This window comes from Piliocolobus tephrosceles, chromosome 1 (genome assembly GCF_002776525.5).
Source record: "Piliocolobus tephrosceles isolate RC106 chromosome 1, ASM277652v3, whole genome shotgun sequence".
In the NCBI taxonomy this organism is placed as follows: Eukaryota; Metazoa; Chordata; class Mammalia; order Primates; family Cercopithecidae; genus Piliocolobus; species Piliocolobus tephrosceles.
The window spans coordinates 113,521,341-113,545,832 of NC_045434.1; the positions used below are offsets into that span (position 1 = coordinate 113,521,341).

Consider the following 24,492-nt stretch of genomic DNA (forward strand, 5'->3'; position numbering starts at 1 on the left):
TTAAATGACAAGTCAGATTTATAAAAATATTTTTATAAACAGTAGAAAATGAGTTTAGGGGTATTCACATACACAGTTTTAATTTTTATTTACATATTTAAAACATCATGGTATAAAGTATAATGTGGATATAAATTTGAGATAAAGGAAGTATTGTTTAAGAACTGATGAACTAATTTCTTAAAAGATGTCATCACCAATTGGTTTTCTAGCCTTATGAAAAGTGGTTGCAGTAAAAAAGATGGACTATACCTGATAAAATGCTGCCCTTTTATTCTAACCTAGACCTAGAGAAGAAAAGATACTGTGAATCTATGATGAAAGAAAGTTGTAACTGTTGGTTTTGTATATTTGTAATTACTGTTTATTTTCATTTCTTGTGAACTGATACTGTGCATTGTTCATTGTGAATAGAAGACATAATCTTTGTGCTCAAATTGGTTTAGTATAAATTCTAGGGAATGAAGTTCATATTAACAGTAAAATAACATATGATTCTCTCTAAAACAGAAATGTCTTCTGGGATTATATATTTTTAACTAAGGGGATCTTTTTTTCATTTTAACAGGGAATTGACATAGGGGATAGCTTAACTATTCCAGATGAATTCACAGAAGATGAAAAAAAATCCGGACAATGGTGGAGGCAGCTTTTGGCAGGAGGCATTGCTGGTGCCGTCTCTCGAACAAGCACTGCCCCTTTGGACCGTCTGAAAATCATGATGCAGGTGAGCTTTATTATCGTGTGTCCAGGTTTGCCCTAAATATTCTAAAACAATGAGAAATGTGGTGCTTTGCAAAAGAACTTTTAAAATTTCTCAGTAATGATCTTTTATACCCTAAAAAATAAATCTATTTTGTTGCTGTTAACTCTGAATTCAGTCCATGTAAGTACGGCGGTGTACCAAACCTTAGATTGTTAGTACATGTATGTAATGAACTTTTAATCTTTGGCATTTTATGACTATTCAAACATTTAATTTAAATAATATCTCTAGCTATTCTTGTAGGATTCTCCTTATTTACAGTTTCCTTCCTTTTTATATACTTTATCAAAAGTAAAGTATTTCTGAAATCTAGAATCTTAGACCAGCAATGTAATTTTAAAAATTATTCTGAAGCTGAGGTTAGCAGAAAAAGATCTGGCTTTATAGACTGATTTTGTTATTTACTAGCAGTGTAGCATTGGGCTGGCCAGAGTGGAAAGAGGGAAAGGAAAATAATTAATATGTATTTGCTTATTGTGGTAAGCCAGTTAATGCTTGCAGCAGCCCAGTGAAGTAGGTATTTTATCATTCTTCCAGGGGGAATCTGAGGCCCAGAGAATTAACTTTTCCTTTACCACAAATGAGAGGGGGAATGGAGTATCTTTGCCTCCAGTGCTCTTGGTTCTCATGCTGCATGAAACCTCTGAGGTCTCATTTTCCTTCATTCTGGGATGGGGATAAGAATATCTAACAAGAATGGTTGAGAATCAAACAATATCAGGTATGTGAAAATGTCTGGTACACTGGAATAACCTATTGGAACATAGTAGTAGTTTACAAAATATTTTAAAAACTTTGTTATACTTATGGTCAGCAGTTTTTATATTTGTCCATAGATTGCTGGACAAAAAGATTTCTGACAATATTTTAAGCTAGCATTCCTTCAGAATGTACCCAAATACCAAAATTTATTTAGGGGCAAAGCTAATGCTTTAAAGGAAAGGGAGAGGGGATTGGTGTGTGTTTTTCTTTAGGAACAGTAGTAACTTGACTTTTAGAGAACTTGAATAAGCATTTATTTTTTCCTTTGTCCCATTTTATTGTGAAGTTTATTTATTTAAAATAAAATGGATTTCTCTGGAATTTAGTTTCTGCAAATGTGAGGAGTTTCCAAAGTCAACCTTCAGGTTCGATACTTCTCTAGAAATACTCACATAACTCACTGAAAGCTTATTATCCCTGATTATGGTTTATTACAGGGAAAAGATACAGATGAAAATCAGTCAAGTAAAGAAGCTCATAGAACAGAGCTTCTGTTGTCCTCTCCCTGTGGAATCTCCATGTCTTACTTTCCTGGCACTGTTGTGTGACACTAGGCACGGAATATTGCAGACCAACCAGGGACGCTCACCTGAGCCTTTGGTGTGCAGAGTTCTTATTGGGCCCCATTTTCATACTGGCCACATTGCTGGCCTTCAGAATTCACCCCCTTCTGTGTGTGCATGTGTGTGTGTGTGTGTGTGTCTGTTTAGTGGTAATCACCCCTTTTATGTGAGCTGAAACAATCAGAAGAATGATTTGTTTAATTATTTTTGGTGTATTGGATTTAATCAGTTTTTTCTGTAGGTGGTCATAAGCTATAGTATTGTTAAATGACTACCACATCTGTAGTATAAGCCAAGTAATTTATCAGTATTCACAGGATGAGTACATGTTGTAATGAATTTATTGCCTAGAGAGGCCTCAAATGCCAAAGAAGGTACAATTTTTATTTTTGGTTTCAGGCTGTATGCATTCTAGTGTTTGTAACCCTGATACACACAATATCCAAATCATTTCAGACCCATTTACAGTTCATGTCTGTACTACTTCTTGAGGACAGGGAGTAAGATACTACTCCCTGTCCTCAAGAATATAAACAGTATTACCTGCAGTATATATAATATAATAATATAATATTATTACCTGCAGTATACTTTTTTATTTCTCTTTAACTGAGCTTGTTCATGTTTCAAAGGGTGTTCCATTGCCTGATACATAATTTAGTTAATATTATCTTATGAAGGTTGTTCATAATTTTAATATTCTTCTTGTCTTCTCTCTCTGCTTTCTCACACCAAAGATACCAATTATTCTTAGTTTTAGAGTCAGAGACAGGCGTCTAAAATCATGGCAATACTCCCTGCCATCATTATGTATAATTTATTTTTTCAATCTTTCTATATTTTACTTTCAAATATATCTTCTTGCAGTTAGAAATAGTATTGAAAAAGATGGTATGGTTGCTTTATAAAAAGTAACAGTAATATGCCACCAGCATTTTATATCATTCTGCTTTTATTTTAGGTTCATGGTTCAAAATCAGACAAAATGAACATATTTGGTGGCTTTCGACAGATGGTAAAAGAGGGAGGGATCCGCTCCCTTTGGAGGGGAAATGGTACAAATGTCATCAAAATTGCTCCTGAGACAGCTGTTAAGTTCTGGGCATATGAACAGGTAATTTTTATCACCTATGGAATTTATTAACAAAGAGGAGTTAGTAAACGGATTCAATAAAGGTTAATGTATAATCCTTTTGGGATTCTTGTTTTAATACACAATAATCTTTCACATATACTCCATAAGAAGTATCACTTATAGATTAGACTAAATAAAATCAGAGATTTCTCATGACCAAGTTACGGGATTCTTAATTCATCATATTATTTATAAAGAAAGTTTTTTTTCTAAGTAGTTCTTAAAGGAAGGGTAGAATTTTAGTTTATTCATTCTGAATTCTGAGTAGAAGTAGCACACTAACATAAGTTTTATGGAAGTGTCACAATCTAACCTGTGGAAGGAAAACTTACAAGTTGAAGTCCTTTGTGTAATTTGCCATTGCGGTAAAATTGAGCTGAGTTTGGAGTGACAGCTCCATGAAGGCAGGGGCATGGCTTCTTCCCCATGTACTCCAGCACCTAGACAGAGCTTGGCATGTGATAAGTGCCAAGTGAGTGTTGAAAGAATGAATGACTGAACAAAGGCATTTACCCCTGAATCACTTCTCTGTTGACTTTTGTTAACTTGGATTTTTTGAGCTATTGCTTCAGCCTAACTCAATGTAAAGGGGAAGTACAGAGGTAAGTTTTAGAGTTTGGGTTCTCTTTATGGTCACTGGCAGAACTGTCTAGTTGAGCAGCCACAGATTACTTTTTCCATTATTTATTCCACTGTTGTTTATGAAGGACTGTAAGGGCCTTGAAATTCAACTCCTCACCCCCATAGTTTTTGTATTATTGCATGTAGATTTTAGATTATTCTGGAGAGTGTTTTGTTCTTGAGCAACAGAATACTCTTGAGAAGATTATGGTATCCTTTTTCTTTGCCTGGGAAATAGAGAAGCAAAAAAAAAAAAAAAAAATTTAAAGAGAATCTAGTCTCTAGGATATTAATGAGAACGTATCCTTGGGAAGGTTATTTTCCTTATGTGAAGATTTGAAGATTCAAATTATGATTATTAAGGGCTAATGTTTGAGATACCCTTAGGTTATTCTGACTTCATACTTGGATTTTATGATAGGAAAGCCAGAGCCTAAAATAAACAAATACTCAGTGCAGTTATTTCAGTATGCAAGAAGTTTAGTATTTTTGAAAGTCCATTGCCGGGCACGGTGGCTCAAGCCTGTAATCCCAGCACTTTGGGAGGCCGAGACGGGCGGATCACGAGGTCAGGAGATTGAGACCATCCTGGCTAACACGGTGAAACCCCATCTCTACTAAAAATGCAAAAAACTAGCCGGGTGAGGTGGCGGGCGCCTGTAGTCCCAGCTACTCTGGAGGCTGAGGCAGGAGAATGTTGTAAACCTGGGAGGCGGAGCTTGCAGTGAGCTGAGATCCGGCCACTGCACTCCAGCCCGGGCGACAGAGCAAGACTCTGTCTCAAAGAAAAAAAGAAAAAAAAAAAGAAAGTCCATGGGTATTACAAACAAATATGCATATTTTACTTTATGTCGTTTGTCAGATTCTTACCTTGGATACCACCAGCAGGCATCTTCTGCTTCTGTCCACCCAAGCTCCTTCCTAAGACCTCTTTATAGTATTGTGATTTCTGCACACTAACTTTCTTAGACATCAAGAGAAAGCTGTCTACACAGTGTGGTGTAGTGTTCTTATGGGCTCTGGGCCTATGGTGCCGCTTTCTCCTGTCCTGCTGAAGGTCCATTCATCCCTCGGGGCTCTCTAAAAGCCACCTTCCTGTAAGAAGCATATCCTAAACATCTCAACCAAAACCAGTTCCTCCCCTGTCTCGCCTCCCTCGAGTGCTGAATTGCACAATATCCCATTTTTCATTGGATGATGGAAAACCCATTGTTTTCTCAGTGGGTTCTAAATTACTTCAGGGTAAATAGGCTGTATATATTCTCAAATTGAGAGAGTATGTAACTAGCTCACTTTTAGATTCAGATAGGTTTTGTTCATTGAATAGCTAGTACTTTAGGAAACTAAGAAAAAAGATCTTTTCAACCTGGTGTGTAGCTCTGTCAAACACATCATCAGTTTGGGGTAAAGCTGTGTTCCCTGTGGGTTGTCATTACCATAGTAGTGTCACTGTATCATTGACAGGGTGGTAGTGTGGGATAGTGTTCTCATGGTTTCAGCTGCCATCTCTGTACTGACTGCGTTCCACTCCATTATCTTTCTCTTTATCTCAACACCGTAGATCTACCTGTGTACTGTGTGTTTCAGCATCTCTGCTTGCATGTCCTAGGAGTGCCTCACACTCAACATATCCACCATGCACGTCATCTTTCAGCTACTCCCTGTCTCCTGACCCTGCTTCAGCAACGCACACACACCCTTCCTCTTTCTATATGTCATATGGAGGGGAATGTCCTTTAGTACCTTACTCAGGAGTTAGTTCCTCCGGGAATGCTTCTGTTTTAATTTCTTTTTGTTACAGCACTTTCACACTGAATTCTGATGTTCTCTGCACTTATCTTCTTGGTGAGACTGAGAGCTTCCTTAGGCAGTAGCTACTTGTATTCCTAGCACCTTGCCCAGTGCCAGGAAACTCTTACTAAGTGAATGAAAAGACAGAACTGCCGGACTGGAATTTGAGCTCAATTTGCCTCAATCTCAAGCCATTAAGATGAAGGGGAGCTGGGCGTGGTGGCTCACGCCTCTAATCCCAGCACTTTGAGAGGTAGTTTGCTTGAGCCCAGGAGTTCAAGACCAGCCTGGGCAACATGGCAAAACCCCATTTCTACAAAAAATATAAAAATTAGTTGGGCTTTGGGGTGTGTGCCTGTACTCTGGAGGCTGAGGTGGGAGGATCACTTGAGCTCGAGAGGCAGAGGCTGAAGTGAGCTGAGATCACACCATTGCAGTCTAGCCTGGGTTCCAGCCCAGGTCTGCCTGACTCTCAATCCCATGATATTAATATCCTGGCCAGTCACTATTTTGGCTGTATTGGGGTCATATTTCCACCCTTGGTCCAGTTAGCTATGTTGGGTCACTTTAGTACTGATAGCCAGGGAGATGCTGGGCTTGATAGGTTAGTATAATTCTATGTATTACTTGCAAAAACTGTTTTTATAAATTGTTGTGTTAATATTTGTTTGTCACCTATTTATTCGTTTTATTTGCACTGGTGAAAATAAACTCATCTTTTAAAAACTGTGGGGAAACTATCCAAACACTGTGAAAACTTGATTAACCTTGTATTTTCTGTACATCTGGGGAAGAATGCTGTTATGCTGTTTAAGCAAAGGAGCAACTTGGTCCAACCTGGGAGACATCTGTGTTCTGTAGAAATCTGACTTGAAAACCACTGTCCAGTAACTGTGTGTAGTAGCATTTAGGCCTTGCTCTTCTGCTACGTATTATTAATGCAGTATATACATTTCGAGACACGTCATCCCATTTGTCAATTTATTGATTTCTAGGAGCCGATTTGTATTCTAGGATTGTCTAGTTGGCTTGGGCTGCCATAAAATACCACAGAGTGTGTGGAATCAACAGAGGAAATTCATTTCTCACAGTTTTGGAGGCTAGAATGCCTAAGATCAAGGGCCAAGCCAGTTTGATTTCTAGTGAGGTACTCTTCCCAGCTTGTAGGCAGCTGGTGTGTGCTCACATGGTCTTTTCTTGGTGCACATGTGAGGGGAGAGAGAGAGAGTGAGCCCTCTGGTGTCTGCCCTTATAAGAACACTGATCGTTTCATAAGGGCCCCATCCTCATGACCTCATAATCCTAATCCAGAAGCCTCATCTCCTGATACCATCACATGGGAGGTTAGGGCTTCAACATATGAGTTTGGTGGGGGCGCAGCTCAGTCCACGGCAGGTAGTAATGTGCATTTTAAAACTTATTTATACAGTACAAGAAGTTACTTACTGAAGAAGGACAAAAGATTGGAACATTTGAGAGATTTATTTCTGGTTCCATGGCTGGAGCAACTGCACAGACTTTTATATATCCAATGGAGGTGAGTACCATTGTGAAGTCTGACTGTGTGATGGTGTTCTTGTTGGTTGTCTATTGCTCTCTAACAAGTTATCCCAAAATCAACAGTTTAAAACAAGTATTTATCATCGCGGAGTTTCTGTGGGTCGGGAATCTGGGAGCAGCTTAGCTGGGTGCCACTGGCTCAGGGTTTTTCACAGCCCATAGTCAAGATGGTAGTCAGTGCTGCAGTCACCTTGAGGCTTGGCTGGGGGCGGATTCCAAGCTTATTCATGTGGTTGCTGCCAGGCCTCACTGGCTATGGGCTGGAAACATCAGTTCCTTACTATATGAGCCTTTCTGTAGACTGCCTGAGTATCCTCAAAACACAGTAGCTGGCTTCCCTATGGTCAGTGATCCAACAGAAAGAGAGTCCCCAAGATGAAAGCTGATATCTTTTGCCTTTTCTGCTGTATTCCATTGATCATACAGACTAACCCTGGTAGAGTGTGGGAGGGGATGATATAATGATGTGAATACCAGGAGACAAATAGTCATTGGGGGTCACATTAGAGGCTGGCTGCCACTGTGTTGGTGAGAAATATAATTCTCACTCCTGTCCAAAGAGTTTCTATGTGATAAATTTAATAATAGAATCTCAGGATTTGATTATATGGTGGTATCTTAATTAGACATCCTTTCATTATTGCGTAGGTTGGCAAAACACAGACCTACGGGCTGTTTTATACAGCCCTTGAGCTAAGAATGCTTTTTTACATTTTTAAAAAGTGTGCAACACAGGATAAAGTGAGAAAGATCTAAAATCAACATGCTAAAATCACAATTAAAAGAACTAGAGAAGCAAGAGCAAACAAATTCAAAAGATAGCAGAAGACAAGAAATAACTAAGATCAGAGCAGAACTGAAGGAGATAGAGACACGAAAAACCCTTCAAAAAATCAATTAATCCAGGAGCTGGTTTTATGAAAAGATTAACAAAATAGATAGACCACTAGCCAAAATAATAAAGAAGAAAAGAGAGGAGAATCAAATGGACACAATAAAAATGATAAAGGGGACATCACCACTGATCCCATGGAAATACAAACTAACGTCAGAGGATACTATAAACACCTCTATGCAAATAAACTAGAAACTCTAGAAGAAATGGATAAATTCCTGGACACATACACCCTCCCAAGACTAAACCAGAAAGAAGCAGAATCCCTGCATAGACCAAAAACATGTTCTGAAATTGAGGCAGTAATTAATAGCCTACCAACCAAAAAGAGCCCAGGACCAGACACATTCACAGCCGAATTCTACCAGAGGTACAAAGAGGAGCTGCTACCATTCCTTCTGAAATTATTCCAAACAATAGAAAAAGAGGGACTCCTCTCTAACTCATTTTATGAGGGCAGCATCATTCTGATACCAAAACCTGGCAGAGACACAATCAAAAAAGAAATTTTCAGGCCAATATCCCCGATGAACATCAGTGTGAAAATCCTCAATAAAATACCAGCAAACTGAATTCAGCAGCACATCAAAAAGCTTATTCACCACTATCAAGTCAGCTTCATCCCTGGGATGCAAGGATGGTTCAACATGCAAATCAATATAACAGAATTCATAATAAACAGAACCAGTGACATTGATTATCTCAATAGATGCAGAAGGGCCTTCAATAAAATTCAACACCCCTTCATGCTAAAAACTCTCAATAAACTAGGTGTTGATGGAATGTATAACAAAATAATGAGAGCTATTTATGACAAACCCACAGCCAATATCATACTGAATGGGCAAAAGCTGGAAGCATTCCCTTTGAAAACCGGCACAAGACAAGGATGCCCTCTCTCACTACTCCTATTCAACATAGTATTGGAAGTTCTGGCCAGGGCAATCAGGCCGGAGAAAGAAATAGGAAGAGAGAAAGTCAAATTGTCTCTCTTTGCAGATGACATAATTGTATATTTAGAAAACCTCCTCATCTCAGCCCCAAATCCCCTTAAGCTGATAAGCAACTTCAAGCAAAGTCTCAGGGTACAGAATCAATGTGCAAAAATAACAAGCATTCCTATACACCAATGATAGACAAACAGCCAAATCATGAGTGAACTACCATTCACAATTGCTACAAAGAGAATAAAATACCTCGGAATACAACTTACAAGGGATGTGAAGCACCTGTTCAAGGAGAACTACAAACCACTGCTCAAGGAAATAAGAGAGGACACAAACAAATGGAAAAACATTCCATGCTCATGGATAGGAAGAATCAATATCATGAAAATGGCCATACTGCCCAAAGTCGTTTATAGAGTCAATGATATCCCCATCAAGCTAACATTGACTTTCTTCACAGAATTAGAAAAAACTACTTTAAATTTTATATGAAACCAAGAAAGAGCCCATATAGCCAAGACAATCATAAGCAGAAAGAACGAAGCTGGAGGCATCACGCTACCTGACTTCAAGCATACTACAAGGCTACAGTAACCAAAACAACATGGTACTGGTACCAAAACAGATATATAGACCAATGGAACAGAACAGAAGCCTCAGAAATAATGTCACACATCTACAACCATCTGATCTTTGACAAAAACAATAGGGAAAGGATTCCTTATTTAATAAATGGTGTTGGGAAAACTGGCTAGCTATATGCAGAAAACTGAAACTGGACCCCTTCCTTACACCTTATACAAAAATTAACTCAAGATGGATTAAAGTCTTAAACATAAGACCTAAAACTATAAAAACCCTAGAAGAAAACCTAGGCAATACCATTCAGGACATAGGCATGGATAAAGACTTTTTGACTAAATCACAAAAAGCAATGGCAACAAAAGCCAAAGTTGACAAATGGGATCTAATTAAACTAAAGATCTTGTGCACAGCAAAAGAAACTATCATCAGTGAACCAGCAACCTACAGAATGGAAGAAAAATTTTGCAATCTATCCATCTGACAGAGGGCTAATATCCAGAATCTATAAGGAACTTAAACAAATTTACAAGAAAAAAACACCCCCATCAGAAAATGGATGAAGGATATGAACAGACACTTCTCATAAGAAGACCTCTATGCAGCCAACAAACATATGAGAAAAGGCTCATCATCCCTGGTTGTTAGATAAATGCAAATCAAAACCACAATGACATACCATCTCACACCAGTTAGTTAAAAAGTCAGGAAACAACAGATGCTGGCAAAGATGGGGAGAAATAGGAATGCTTTTACACTGTTAGTGGGAGTGTAAATTAGTTCAACTATTGTGGAAGACAGTGTGGCGATTCCTTAAGGATCTAGAACCAGAAATACCATTTGACCCAGCAATCCCATTACTGGTTATATATTCAAAGGATCGTAAATTATTCTACTGTAAAGACATGTGCACACGTATGTTTATTGCAGCACTATTCACGATAGCAAAGACTTGGAACCAACCCAAATGCCCATCAGTGATACGCTAGATAAGGAAAATGTGGCATATATACACCATGGAATACTATGCAGCCGTAAAAAAAGGATGAGTTCATGGCCTTTGTAGGGACATGGATGAGGCTGGAAGCCATCATTCTCAGCAAACTAATGCAGGAACAGAAATCCAAACACCACATGTACTCACTTGTAACTGGGAGTTGAACAATGAGAACACATGAACACAGGGAAGGGAACATCACTCACTGGGGCCTGTTGGGATTGGGGGCCTAGGGAAGGGATAGTATTAGGAGAAATACCTAATGTAGATGATGGGTTGATGGGTGCAGCAAACCACCATGGCACATGTATACCTATGTAACAAACCTGCACATTCTGCACGTGTATCCCAGAACTTAAAGTATAATTTTTAGAAAGCAAGTAAAAACAAAAGAAAAAGAATATACAACTGAGACCTAATATTTTAGGCTTGCAATGACAAATATTTTACTATTTAGTCTTTATAGGAAAAGTTTTCCACCTACTGCTTTATAGCAAAAAATAATATTGTAGATGTGGAATTTATTGATATAGCAGAGGGTTTTTTAGTAACTGATAAGACTTAAGCAAGATAAATACAATTTTCACCAATATGTGGTATGCATGCTAATATAGCTTTTTTTCAAGCACCTTAATATGATTGTTTATATTACTCCACACACCTCTCAAAAAAAAAATCTTAATACCTATTTTTCCCCTTATATCCTCCATATCAATTAATAGTATCACCTTCCCAACTCCCCACTGCCCCATCCTGTGTTCCAAGCTAGAAACACTAGGGTTATCCTTTATACTGCCATTTCCCTCACCTTCCAGACGCAGGTGGTCACTGGTCAGTTTTGTTAAGGCATCAACACATTATCTTGCCTCCATTTCCTTGGTCACTTCCTTCACCAGATCCTCCTTGCAGTAAACGGGTCTCTCTGGCTGTGGTCTTAGCCCCTCAATAGAGGTAATACATGAAGGAGAATGTATCAACAAACTGTACAGTCTTTTGAGTGACAATATGTGCTAGGTATTTGATCTGTGTAAAATTACTTCATTTGAATTCCGTGATGATAGAGTTAATATGAACAATAATATTTTGTTATTTTTTTTTATATCCAGGTTATGAAAACCAGGCTGGCTGTAGGCAAAACTGGGCAATACTCTGGAATATATGATTGTGCCAAGAAGATTTTGAAACATGAAGGCTTGGGAGCTTTTTACAAAGGTTATGTTCCCAATTTATTAGGTATCATACCTTATGCAGGCATAGATCTTGCTGTGTATGAGGTGAGTTTATAGAAATCTTTTGAATCTGAAAATGCAGTTAAATAGCTCTTGTTAGAATTGAACTTTATGTGAAGTAGACATATACCATAAAACAGTTTGTGACCAGAAGTAAATTCAAGTGTATGTTATTTGAACTTTCAAGTAACTTGAGTGTGAATGTACATAGGGCCACTTTTGTATTAGATTTTCTTGGGAATTGCTTTTATTAATGAAGAGTAGACTCAAAATTAGGTATAGTTGTTCACCTTAAAATGTGGTTGTAGAGATTGTTTTCAGGGAAGACAAAAATAGCAAATAAATTCCTTTGTTTTGGATTTGCAAAAATCTAACATTAAGCCAAGTGATTAATGTGACTAACATGAGTAAATACAGTTTCATTTCTTGTACTGAAGAATACAAATCTTGGATCAACCCTGTAATCTAAATCATTTAATAATTTATGAATCTCACAAACATTTATTGAGCACACACTATACAAACCTCTGGGTTAGACACTGGATCTAAGGATTCAAAGGACTCAGTGTGTGCCTTGAAGAAACTGAAGGTCTGGTGACGGAGACAAACAACCAACTAAAACCCGGTGTGGTTAGCTGTGCTGCGGTAGACATGAGCCAGGGTGCATGTTAGGATGGGACCTAAGCTACAGCATAGAGGAAGAATGTAATGTGTAATGAAAAGAAGACTGGACTTTTTTTTTTAAAGAGCTTTATTGAGATTTACTTCATATTCCTTACATTTCACTTATTTGAAGTATACAAGCAAATCGTTTTTGGCCTCTTACATATTTTTTTTTTTTTTTTTTTTTTTGAGACGGAGTCTCACTCTGTTGCGCAGGCTGGAGTGCAATGGCGTGATCTCGGCTCACTGCAAGCTCTGCCTCCCGGGTTCACACCATTCCGTGTAATATTCCGTTATGTGTATATACCACATTTTGTTTAGTCCTTCATCTGTTGAAGAACATTTGGATTGTTTCTACTTTTTCAATATTGTGAATAATGCTGCAGTGAACATTGGCATCTGCGTATCTGTTCGAGTCTATGCCTTCAATTCCTTTGGGTATATATCTTGGTTCCAGTTTTTCCACGTCCTTACTAACACTTAATTTCCATTTTAAAAAAGCTTATTTTTATTATAGCCATCCTCTTAGATGTGAGGTGGTATCATGGTTTAGGACTTTACTTTTTGTTCTGAGTTTTTAAAAAAATTATGATTAAAAACACATAAAATAAAGTTTACAATTTTAACCATTTTTAGATATATGGTACAGTAAGTATTAGCTGTTTGTGGTTTGTTGTGCAACCGATCTGTAGAATTTTTTCACCTAGCAAAACTTAAACTCTATAGTCCTTAAACAACAGCTCCCAATTTCCCCTTCACCCCAGTGCTGTGTAACCTACTTTCTCGTTTTATGAGTTTGACTACATTAAATACCTTGTATAAGTGAAATCATGTGGTATTTCTGTTTCTGTGACCGGCTTATTTCACGTAACATAATTTCCTCAAGATTCATCCATGTGATAGCAATAGCATATGACAGGATTTTTTTTGTTTTTGAGGTTGAAAAATATTTCATTGGGTATATATATCACATTTTCTTTATTTATTGTTGATGGACATTTGGGTTGTTTCTACATCTTGGCTATTGTGAATAGTGCTGCAGTGAACATGGTTGTGCAAATATTTCTTCAAGATACTGTTTTCAGTTCTTTTGACATATACTCAGAAGTGGAATTTCTGGGTCAGATGGTAATTCTATTTTTAAGTTTTTGAGGAACCTCCATGTCATTTTCCACAGTGACTAGACCTTTTTGTTTTTTAACATTTCTATCAATGTACACCAAGATTCCAATTTGTCCACGTCCTCCCCAATACCATTAAGTGGGGTTGTGAAGTCTCCTACTATTGGTGTGTTGCTGTTTATTCCTCCCTTCAGTTCTATAAATGTTTGCTTCATATATGTAAGAATTTAATATTCGGTCCATATATAGTTATAATTATTATTTCTTCCTGGTAACGTGACCCATTTATCATGATGTAATGTCCATCTTTGTCTCTTGTGACAGTTTGTCTTGAAGTCTATTTTGTCAAATGTAATTATGGCCACCCTGCTCTCTGTGGGTTCCCGTTTTTATGGAATATCTTTTTCCATCCTTTCACTTTCAGCTTATGTGTGTCCTTAGATCTAAAGTGAGTCTCATAGATAAGGTATAGTTGATTCTCTATGTGTTATTCACTCAGCAATTTGTATCTTTTAATTGGGGGATTTAATCCATTTACATTTAAAGCAGTTAGTGATAGGGAAGGATTTACTGTTGTCATTTGGCTAGCTGCCTTTTGTCTTTGTCCTGTAGCTTTTTTGTCTTTCCTTTCCTCTCTTCCTGGCTTCTTTTGTGTTTTGTTGATTTTTTTTTTTTTTTTGTAGTGATATGTTTTGATTCCCTTCTCATTTCCCTTTGTGTGCGTTCTGTAGATGCTATTTTTGTGGTTACCATTGCAGCTACATAAAACATACTAAAGTTATAGCAACTTATTTTAAACTGTTTACAACCTAACTTCAGTGGTATAGAAAACTGTTTGTTTACATCGTTCACCTCCTCCCCACCAACTTTATGTCTTTTGATATTGTACATCCTTAACATAGGTTTATAGTTACTTTTTATGCTTTTCTCCTTTAAATTCTGTTTAAATTTTGTTTTTGAAATATATTTTTAAGTTATTTATATACCTTCATTACAACACTATAGGATTTTATAATATTCTAAATATTGACCTTTACCATAGAGTTTTATGTTTTCATATGGTTTTGTGTTGTTATTTATCATCCTTTTGTTTCTCCTTTTAGCCTTTCTTTTAGGGCCGGTCTAGTTGTGATAAACTGTATCAGCTTTTGTTTGTCAGGGACAGTCTTAATTTCTCCTTTTTTGAAGGACAGTTTTGCCCATACAATATTTTTGTCTGGCAGTTTTTTTAAGTTTCAAAACATAGAATATAACATTCCATTTCCTTCTAAACTGCAAGATTTCCATTGAGAAATGCACTCAATGGATTTTTTAATCCATTGAGATAATTTTTTAATCCTGTAGGGTTTAAAATTTTTAGTCTTACAGGATTGAAAAATTAAACTAGTTATATAACAGTTAACATGTATTTTATATTTAAAATAGCTTATGTTTAAAAAGTTGATCATCATATATATTTTATGCAGTTTCTCCTAATTATTGCCTTCTAATGAAATACAGAAATCTAGAGTAATAGGGGATAAAGTATGGCCTTTTGATCAGCACGCCTGGTTCTGAGTCCTTCTTTAAAAACTCTGGGCCTGGTGTGGTGGCTCACGCCTATAGTCTCAGCACTTTGGGAGGCCGAGGTGGGCGGATCACCTGAGGTCAGGAGTTTGAGATCAGCCTGGCCAACATGGTGAAACCCCGTCTCTACTAACAGTACCAAAATTAGCTGGGTGTGGTGGTGGACGCCTGTAATCCAAGCTACTCAGGAGGCTGAGGCAGAAGAGTCACTTGAACCTGGGAGGCAGAGGTTGCAGTGAGCTGAGATTGGGCCACTGCACTACAGCCTGGGTGACAAGAGTGAGACTCCATCTCAAAAAAACAAACAAACAGAAACTCCGCTGAGATGAATTTTCCTCATTTCAGAATACATCAGAATAATAGATTTATGTCAGAGTTTTTGTAAGGCCCAAATGAAATATATGTAAAGTGTAAAATGAGATACAATTAGTAGAATTATGTTATTTTATTCATACTCACCATAAGAGGTGTTCTTTAGATCCTGCAGCGTTTGGTATGCAGTTCACATTTGTTTAGAAGAATGTGAGTAACCAGTGCAAAGCTCATGTGTTCTGCATCCCTAGTGGCCTCCCACCTCTCCACAGAGCCACTGCCTCCTACAGTGCCTGCAGCTTCTACAAATGTGTGGCCCCGTCCTGCAGAAATGGGGCTTGTCATGAGGCTGAGAATAGCTGTGAAAATGTTTTCATTGAGTGAAGTTGTAGAGTTCGTTAATTATTTTTCTTCTTTATTTCTCTGGCAGCTCTTGAAGTCCTATTGGCTGGATAATTTTGCAAAAGACTCTGTAAACCCTGGAGTCATGGTGTTGCTGGGATGTGGTGCCTTATCCAGCACCTGTGGTCAGCTGGCCAGCTACCCATTGGCTTTGGTGAGAACTCGCATGCAGGCTCAAGGTGAATTTTTGATTACAGAACCACACCGATAAAAGTGCTGCACCAGTAATATGCTTTTAGAACTCCAAGTTCTACTAAGATGCAGAGTGTATTTTTAAGATGGTATTTCTCAACATTTTTTCATTATTGCCTCCTTAAGGAATCTTTTCAGAAATTCTTTTTCTGAATGCTCCCTCGTCATGAAATTTTTATGTGACTGAAGCATTGCATATGTACTGTATGCATACATATGCCTTATACATAAACAGAGTAAGATTTTTTTGACTGTGTTACATGCACATTTTAAGATTATAAACTTTGGTATCTGATGGATTTGGGTTCATATCCTTGCCTCAGACTTCTTGGGGTTTTTAATGGGAATGAAAATTGTGCAGTGTTGTAAGAATTACCAACAGTATAAATAAAGCATCTTGGATTTGTTAAATTCTTGGTAAACGGTGGCTGGAGTCAGTTTTTAATGTTGTGTGGACCCTACAAGTTTTGATCTGTGATTCCTCCTCACTGTGACACTGTCTCCATGGCCGGCTTTGATTACACTGTACCGTCCTGGTTGTTCTGCCAGCCCATTGATAACTGTTACCATTTGCTCGCTTTTATTGCTGTCCCAACTCTATTAAAGTATGCATTCAAATGCCTTTCTTTTCTCTTTGATGTTTTCCCTGGTCAGTCTTATCCATTGTTTTCTTAAGTAGTACACCTTGGGCATCTACAGCTCCAGTCCCAACCTCCCTTCCAAGTGCCAGCCACAGCAACCCCAGCCAAGCAGTCAGTCATTAATTGGCAAATACTCCCTGAGCCATTGTCCCATTCTAGACACTGCCAGATGCTAGGGGTAGAGCAGTCAACAAGCAGATGTGGCCCCGCCAGTGTAGAGTAGAGAAGACGTATGTCCAGCAAGTAAACAGCCTGGTTAAACCAACTCCCCTTTTGTTAGGGGAGCACAGAGCAAGGAGCTATAACCTAACTTGGGAGCTGCAGAATGCTGTCAGTGAAGCTGAGACTAGAAAGATGAGTGGGCACAGGCCAGTGGAGTGGGAGCAGAAGACATTCCAGCTGAGGGAAAGCATGTGTGAAGACACTGAGGCAGGCAACAACATGGCGTATTGGAGGAGCTGAGAGACAGTCATGGCTGTAGAGAAAAATACAAAGTAGTGAACTACACGTTTCTTGTGTATTTTCTCATTTCACCATCATAACCATCTTGGGGATGGGAATACTAATATTATCCCCATTTTTCAGATGAGCAGCTGGGACAGAGAGAAATTCAGTAACTCCCACAAGATTATACCTGTGGTAAATAGTGGGATTGGAAATCAGACACATGCAGTCTGATTCCAACCCTCCTGTCTGCCAGCTCTGATCCAGACCTTTGCATGGCTGATATGGCTGGTAGATTGTCTGTGGCTGATAGATTGTCATTTCTGACCTCAAAGTCTGATCATTTTACATCTGTTCAGACATCTTTGCAACCTTTCAGTATCATTTCCAAAGTTCTTAATGGGAATTTCAAAGCCTTTAATAATCTGGCCCCACTTTATTCACTATCTGTGTAATAACCACATACGACAATCAGCTGCATCTCCATAGCACATGGTGCTCCTCCCGTTGTCTGGGTTGTGCAGCAACACTGGATTTCGCTTTCTCTTGTTGCTTGTTGAGGTCATGTCCAAGGCCCAGGTCCTTGTGCTTTCTCCAAGCTTCGCAGAGCTTCCATACTCCCCTTACATCCTGAGATTTAACTGTTCTCTCTTCAGCGCTTGTCTGGTAAGAAGGAGACAGCAGCAGTGTGGGGTGGTGGAAAGTATACCAGCTTTGGAGTCAGACCATTGGATCTCAGCCCTAACATTTTCTACTTAGGATTTTTAGAACAAATTTCTCCATCTTTCTAAGCCTCCAATTGCTCACTTATAAAATTCATATAATATTTATCTTGCAGGATTGGTATGGAAGCTAATTAACCCAGTATTTAGAACATAGTAATTAATAAATAATTATTATTACCATCATTTTTATAGTTAGGACACGCACTGTTAGGTGCTATACAAAGAGGGTCATAAAAGGGATATTGTCTTGGGCTCCTTGGAATAAATGTTATCCTTTTACCATATTCTAGAATATCATTCTGAATCATAATTGTTTGTTGTAATAATAATGAAATATGCTTGAATATTAAATTACTCTCTTCTTTTATTTTTTTTTAGCCATGTTAGAAGGCTCCCCACAGCTGAACATGGTTGGCCTCTTTCGACGAATCATTTCCAAAGAAGGAGTACCAGGACTTTACAGGGGCATCACCCCAAACTTCATGAAGGTGCTCCCTGCTGTAGGCATCAGTTATGTGGTTTATGAAAATATGAAGCAAACTTTAGGAGTAACCCAGAAATGATGTTGCATTTTTTGCTTTAGCGTGATCATTGAAACTTTCAACAATCCCTGGAGTGACTTTTTCTCCTCAAATTGAAACAAGTCTATGGCAAAAGAAGCTGCATTTTTTTCACAAAAGGGAAGATGATAACAATGGTCGCTTCAAACTTTTGGGCTTAATTATATATACACAGAAATGTTAAAAATCATAGTTTTAATGTGTTTTGAAAAGGCCACACAATTATACTTTGTCTTTTCTTAATAATCCTGCAAATCTCTGCCCTGAATCCGAAATCTGAAAATGTACTTGCTTGAACAAAATTTGTTTTGTGTGGTAGAGTTATAAATCATTAATCTTTATTTTGGGTGGTTCATGTTTATGCCAGTTCCTTTATACTTAAATGTCTTGTTTTATATATTTTGAATGTCTTTATAGATTTCTTTAAATTTTCTTATAGAAGAACCATTAATAGAAAATCATTACATTTAAAATATACCTTACAGCAAAAGCATCCAAAGAAGTGTAGGGTTTATGTCCTTATTTTTCTCTCAGGTAAATAGGAGTGAACACAGTGGTAGAATTTCTAAAGAGAAGTGATGGAATTATATTTATTTCAGTGGGCACTTTTCCATTTTACATGTACCATTGTTTGGTTCCTGGAGTTATACACTGATTTTCAGTGTATTACTGTTAAATTATCAATACAAGACAACTTATTTGAAAGTTTCTGTTTATTCTGCCATTGCTTTGAAAAGCAGCAAGAAATGAAATCCTTTGACTTGTATCAGCTTCTGAAGAGCATCTTTGTTTTCCTTTGTCCTTTGTTTCCTACATTTTGAATCAGATTGCATTTTAGTCAGGAAGACTTCTTGGGACCATTCTTAGTAACCTGAAATTTCTTTTTTAAATGCATGAAGTGGGTTGATCATGAGCAAATGATGTGCTTATTTCTCCCTCACTGTTGAATATCTTTGAACTTGCTGTTCTCAATTTGGGCAACACAAAGGTGAGAGATACATATTAACAGTAGTATGTATTACTCTTATACATTAGATACCTATATTTAAATGAAAGGCCCAATTTGTAAACATATGCATTCATATTTTCTCTTGCCCCAAGTTTTAGGAACATGTTATGATATAGGAGACTTAATTTATAATAACGAGAGCATTTTTTTTTATTTTACTAAAACCATTTTTGTAGTCAACTATCTTTTCTTATTTGTGTGATTAGAACATAGAAAAATATTTACTAGTTGAAGTTATTATCAGTTTTTAATTTAGTTCTTAAACTCATTTGACTTCTAACAATTTCTGTTATGAATTGCCAGCATTTTAATGAAAATCTAATGATGTAATAGGCATTTTCTTTATTTGAACCTACCTCTTTTATTTTCTGAACCAAAGAGAAAGATGGACTGGTGTTTGTGAAATATTTTTAAAAATGTAATTTCATTTATATTAGTTATGTTTGATAAATATCTTAGTATTTTTATAATATGATAAGCCTGGGATTCTACTTAAAGGGTTATTTGTACTTTTGAGTAATATATAAAGTGACAATATTAAGGTACATGATCAGCTCTTTCTAATTTTACTCATAAAAATTATGGAAGTGAATAATTTTGCTAACTTTTGAAATTTCAAACTTCTGGAAAATATGAAAATATTCATTGTTCATTATGAATTTAAATTGTTCCCTACTTAACATTTGTAAGGTATGAATGTGATTTGTCTGTACATCTTGTATCTTTTCCAAAAAATAATTCTGTATCTTTTGGATAAAAGCCGAGAGTTGAAGATAGTATATTTCTGGCAGTACTGAATATTTACGTACAGTTTCTATCAAAAATATATATTTGTTTCTAAAATTACTTGTTTTCCAGTTTTTATTTTTTTAGAGAAAATTCTTAAGTCTCAGTTTCCTAATTTAAAAAAAAAAAATTGTAAATAAAGCAAAAAGTGTGTCCTACAGCTTAGCCAGCTTAGATGTTTGGCACCAGTTTGAATCATGTTTTTTACATCTGGCTCCATGTAGTCTTTCCAAACATTTTGGCCCTTCCTGAGTAGCCTTTGTAGATATTATCTGTATGATGCATTTTGACACAAGATGATATTTTTTGTGATATCAAAATTCCACATTTACCAACTAGAGTTACAGTCCTGGGGTTCACAGCACCAAGGGGGACCCAGAGCTACAGGATTGGCCTGGCTCATCTTGCCGTGGAGTATTAGTTTGTCTTGAAATTGTGGGGAAAAAATTCTAAGTTGAATTCACTGGTAAGTAATTTTTTGAAATTTTATAATGCAGATTACAAATGCAAAATCTGACTTAAAAATTAAAACATAAGACTGCAGAGAAATTCTGCATTTCAACTCCAATACTACCCAGGCTTCAGAAATAACTTATCAGTTATTTCTGTAAGCTTCTCGCTTACCTGACTACCTGACAGGTAAGATGGCGGTAGCAGACACTGGCAGTTCCCTGCCCACATACCTGTCCCTATCCACAGCTGCACAGGGCAGCTCTGTGTGCAATTGCCAGCATCTGCTCCTCTGTTTTCAGGGAACTTTTGTTAGAAAAATGCTGCCATATTTGTTTCTTGCCTATTAGTCTTGTCTCCCAGTCAAGAGAATAAATTTATACAAGCAGAGATTGTACTTGACTGTGTTTTGACTTTGAGCTTGACATTAGGTTGCATTTGTAAAAGTGTGGCATGGCTTCCTCATCCCCCAATAGGAACTTTGCCAGCCCTTTTGTTCTTGTGGAATGTTCTTTTTTGAGAAGAGCACCAAAGGAGTAACAATATTACGGAGGGAGCAACCCTCCTCTGCTGTATCCTCTCACTGGGAGACACGTGGAGCAGTCTGAAGTCATTTAGGCCACTCTCTGGGAGAGCACGTCCTATGATGTTCTCCCAGCCCAGCCCCTTCCACTGTGCTCAAGTTCAAGCTGACAAGCTCTCTGATCACAGTGTAAATGAAGATGATTGTCAGTGGGCCCCAGAGCCCTATACCCAGACACTCAGCCACAGCCACTAACCCCAGGCCACTTCAGCATTTATTTACCAGCGTTCACTCACTCATTTGTTCTTGCAGTGAGCATTTATTAGGCACTTGTTATGGCTTGGCTTTATCCCTATCCAAATCTCATTTTGCATTGTAACTCCCACAATTCCCACATATCGGGGGAGGAACTGGTGGGAAGTGAATGAATTATGGGGGTGGGTCTTTCCTGCACTGTTCTCATGATAGTGATTGAGTCTCATGAGATCTGATGGTTTTAAAAACAGGAGTTTCCCTGCACAAACTCTCTCTCTCTTTTCCTGCTGCCATCCATGTAAGATGTGACTTGCTCCTCATTGCCTTCCACCATGATTATGAGGCTTCCCCAGCTGCATGGAACTGTAAGTCCAATTACACCTTTTTTTGTAAATTGCTCAGTCTTGGGTATGTATGTATCAGCAATGTGAAAATGGACTAATACACTAAATTGGTAACTGTAGAATGGGGCGTTGCTGAAAAGATACCTGAAACTGTGGAAGTAACTTTGGAACTGGGTAACAGGCAGAGATTGGAACAGATTGGAGGGCTCAGAAGAAGGCAAGAAAATGTGGGAAAGTTTTGAACTTCCTAGACACTTGTTGAATGGCTTTGTCTAAAATACTGATAGCAATATGAACAATAAAATCCAGGCTGAGGTGATTTAGGATGGAGATGAGGAACTTCTTGGGAACTGGAACAAAGGTGACTCTTGTTATGTTTTAGCAAACAGACTGGGGACATTTTGCCCCTGCCCTAGAGATTTGTGGAACTTTAAACTTGAGAGAGAGAATTTAGGTATCTGGCAAAGAAATTTCTAAGCAGCAAAGCCTGCAAGAGGTGACTTGGGTACTGTTAAAGGCATTCAGTTTTATAAAAGTTTGAAAAATTTATAGTCTGACTATGAGACAGAAAAGAAAAACACATTTTCTGGGGAGAAATTCAAAGTGGCTGTAGAAATTTGCATAGGTAGCAAGGAGCAGTTAATGTTAATCCCCAAGACCATGGAGAAAATGTCTCCAGGCCATGTCAGAGACTTTCATGGTAGCCCCTCCCATCACAGCCCCGGAGGCCCAGGAGCAAAAAGTGGTTTTGTGGGCCGGGTCCAGGGTCCCTGTACTGTGTGCAGCCTAGGGACTTGGTGCCCTATGTCCTTGCTGTGGCTGAAAAGAGTCAATGTACAGCTTGGGCTGTGGCTTCAGAGGGTGGAATCCCAAGTCTTGGCAGCTTCCATGTGGTGTCGAGCCTGTGGGTGCAAAGATGTCAAGCACTGAGGTTTGAGAACCTTCACTTAGATTTCAGAAGATGTATGGAAACACCTGGATGCCCAGGCAAGAGTTTGCTGGAGGGGCTGGACCCTCATGGAGAACCTCTGCTAGGGTGGTGTAGAAGGGAAATGTGGGATTGGAGCCCCCGCACAGAGTCCCTACTAGGGCACTGCCCAGTGGAGCTGTGAGAAGAGGGCCACCGTCCTCCAGACCCCAGAATGGTAGATCCACAGACAACTTGCACTGTGTACCTGCAAAAGCTGCAGACACTCAACACCAGCCCATGAAAGAAACCGGGAGAAAGGCTGTACCCTGCAAAGCCACAGGGGCAAAGCTGCTCAAGATCAAGGGAACCCACCTCTTACGTCAGTGTAACCTGGATATGAGACCTGGAGTCAAAGGAGATCATTTTGGAGCTTTAAAGTTTGACTGCCCTGCTGGATTTCAGACTTGCATGGGTTCTGTACCTCCTTGTTTTTGGCCAATTTCTCCCATTTGGAATGACTTTATTTACCCAATACCTGTACCCCCATTGTATCTAGGAAGTAACTGCTTGATTTTGATTTTACAGGCTCATAGGTAGAAGGGACTTGCTTTGTCTCATAAGAGACTTTGGACTGTGGACTTTTGGGTTAATGATGAAATGAGTTAAGACTTTGGGGTACTGTTGGAGGCATGATTGGTTTTGAAATGTGAGGACTTGAGATTTGGAGTGCCAGGGTGGAATGACATGGTTTGGCTGTGTCCCCACCAAAATCTCAACTTGAATTTTATCTCCCAGAATTCCCACATATTGTGGGAGGTACTCAGGGGGAGGTAATTGAATCATGGGAGCTGGTCTTTCCTATGCTATTCTCGTGATAGTGAATAAGTCTCACGAGATCTGATGGGTTTATCAAGAGTTTCCACTTTTGATTCTTCCTCATTTTTTCTTGCCACTGCCATATAAGAAGTACCTTTCACCTCCCACCATGATTTTGAGGCCTCCTCTGCTATGTGGAACTAAGTCCAATGAAACCTCTTTTTCTTCCCAGTCTCAGGTATGTCTATCAGCGCAAAAATGGACTAATACGGCACCCAATGTGGACTGAGGTCACAACATGGAACAAAAGACTCACTACTTCTTGTCTAGTGGGGAGAGACAGATGATAAACTATTAATAAGTAAAATATGTAGTGTGTCAGATGGTGCTAAGTGCAGAAGGGAGAGCTGGGGCTGTGGCCAGGGCTGCAGTTTTACAGAGATGGATAGAGAAGGCCTTATTGAGGAGGTGCTGTTTGAAGATGGTGCAGGAATGTGCCATACTGAGTGTGGGAAGAGCATGCAGGCAGCAGAGGGAAGCAGGTATAGTGGCCACAGGAGGGAGGAAACTGCAGGAGGCCCGTGTGGCTGCAGGGGAGGAAGCCCAGGGAGGCAGCAATCCAGGAAGCAGAGGGGACTCTGAGGGAGCCACATCATCATGCATTTCTCCATTTCTTGCTTTCTAGTGCTGCAATAGCAGCAGTTTCTTGAGGGTGCTCCCTAAATAAGATTCAAATGTCTCTCCTCAGGGGGTAGAGGACACTTGGGGTAGTATCATTGGAAATGATGGAAAATGCCTCAGTTTCTGGGAAGATTCATGTCCATCACAGGCAGAATAGCTTACTGCTACCTGGACACATGGGCCCATTCCCTGGGTAGCATGTCTGTTGGCTTCTGTGTGCCTCTCCTCCTCCAGGGAGAATTGT

General features: G+C 38.5%; 1 protein-coding gene across 2 annotated transcripts in view; it reads left to right on the forward strand.

The window, feature by feature from the left end:
• LOC111530127 (calcium-binding mitochondrial carrier protein SCaMC-1) overlaps positions 1-21,109 on the forward strand; it is a 57,494-nt gene extending 36,385 nt beyond the window's left edge. Inside the window, exons 5-10 of one of the 2 annotated variants that reach the window (XM_023197186.3) lie at positions 569-727; positions 3,053-3,205; positions 7,068-7,175; positions 11,726-11,893; positions 15,941-16,091; positions 18,293-20,427. In XM_023197186.3, coding sequence (XP_023052954.2) covers positions 569-727; positions 3,053-3,205; positions 7,068-7,175; positions 11,726-11,893; positions 15,941-16,091; positions 18,293-18,477 — 924 coding nt within the window. In that variant the 3' untranslated portion in view covers positions 18,478-20,427. Of the gene's footprint in view, positions 1-568; positions 728-3,052; positions 3,206-7,067; positions 7,176-11,725; positions 11,894-15,940; positions 16,092-18,292 lie in introns of both variants that reach the window. The other variant, XM_023197187.3, reaches the window with a different exon arrangement.
• The last annotated feature ends 3,383 nt before the right edge of the window (positions 21,110-24,492 follow it).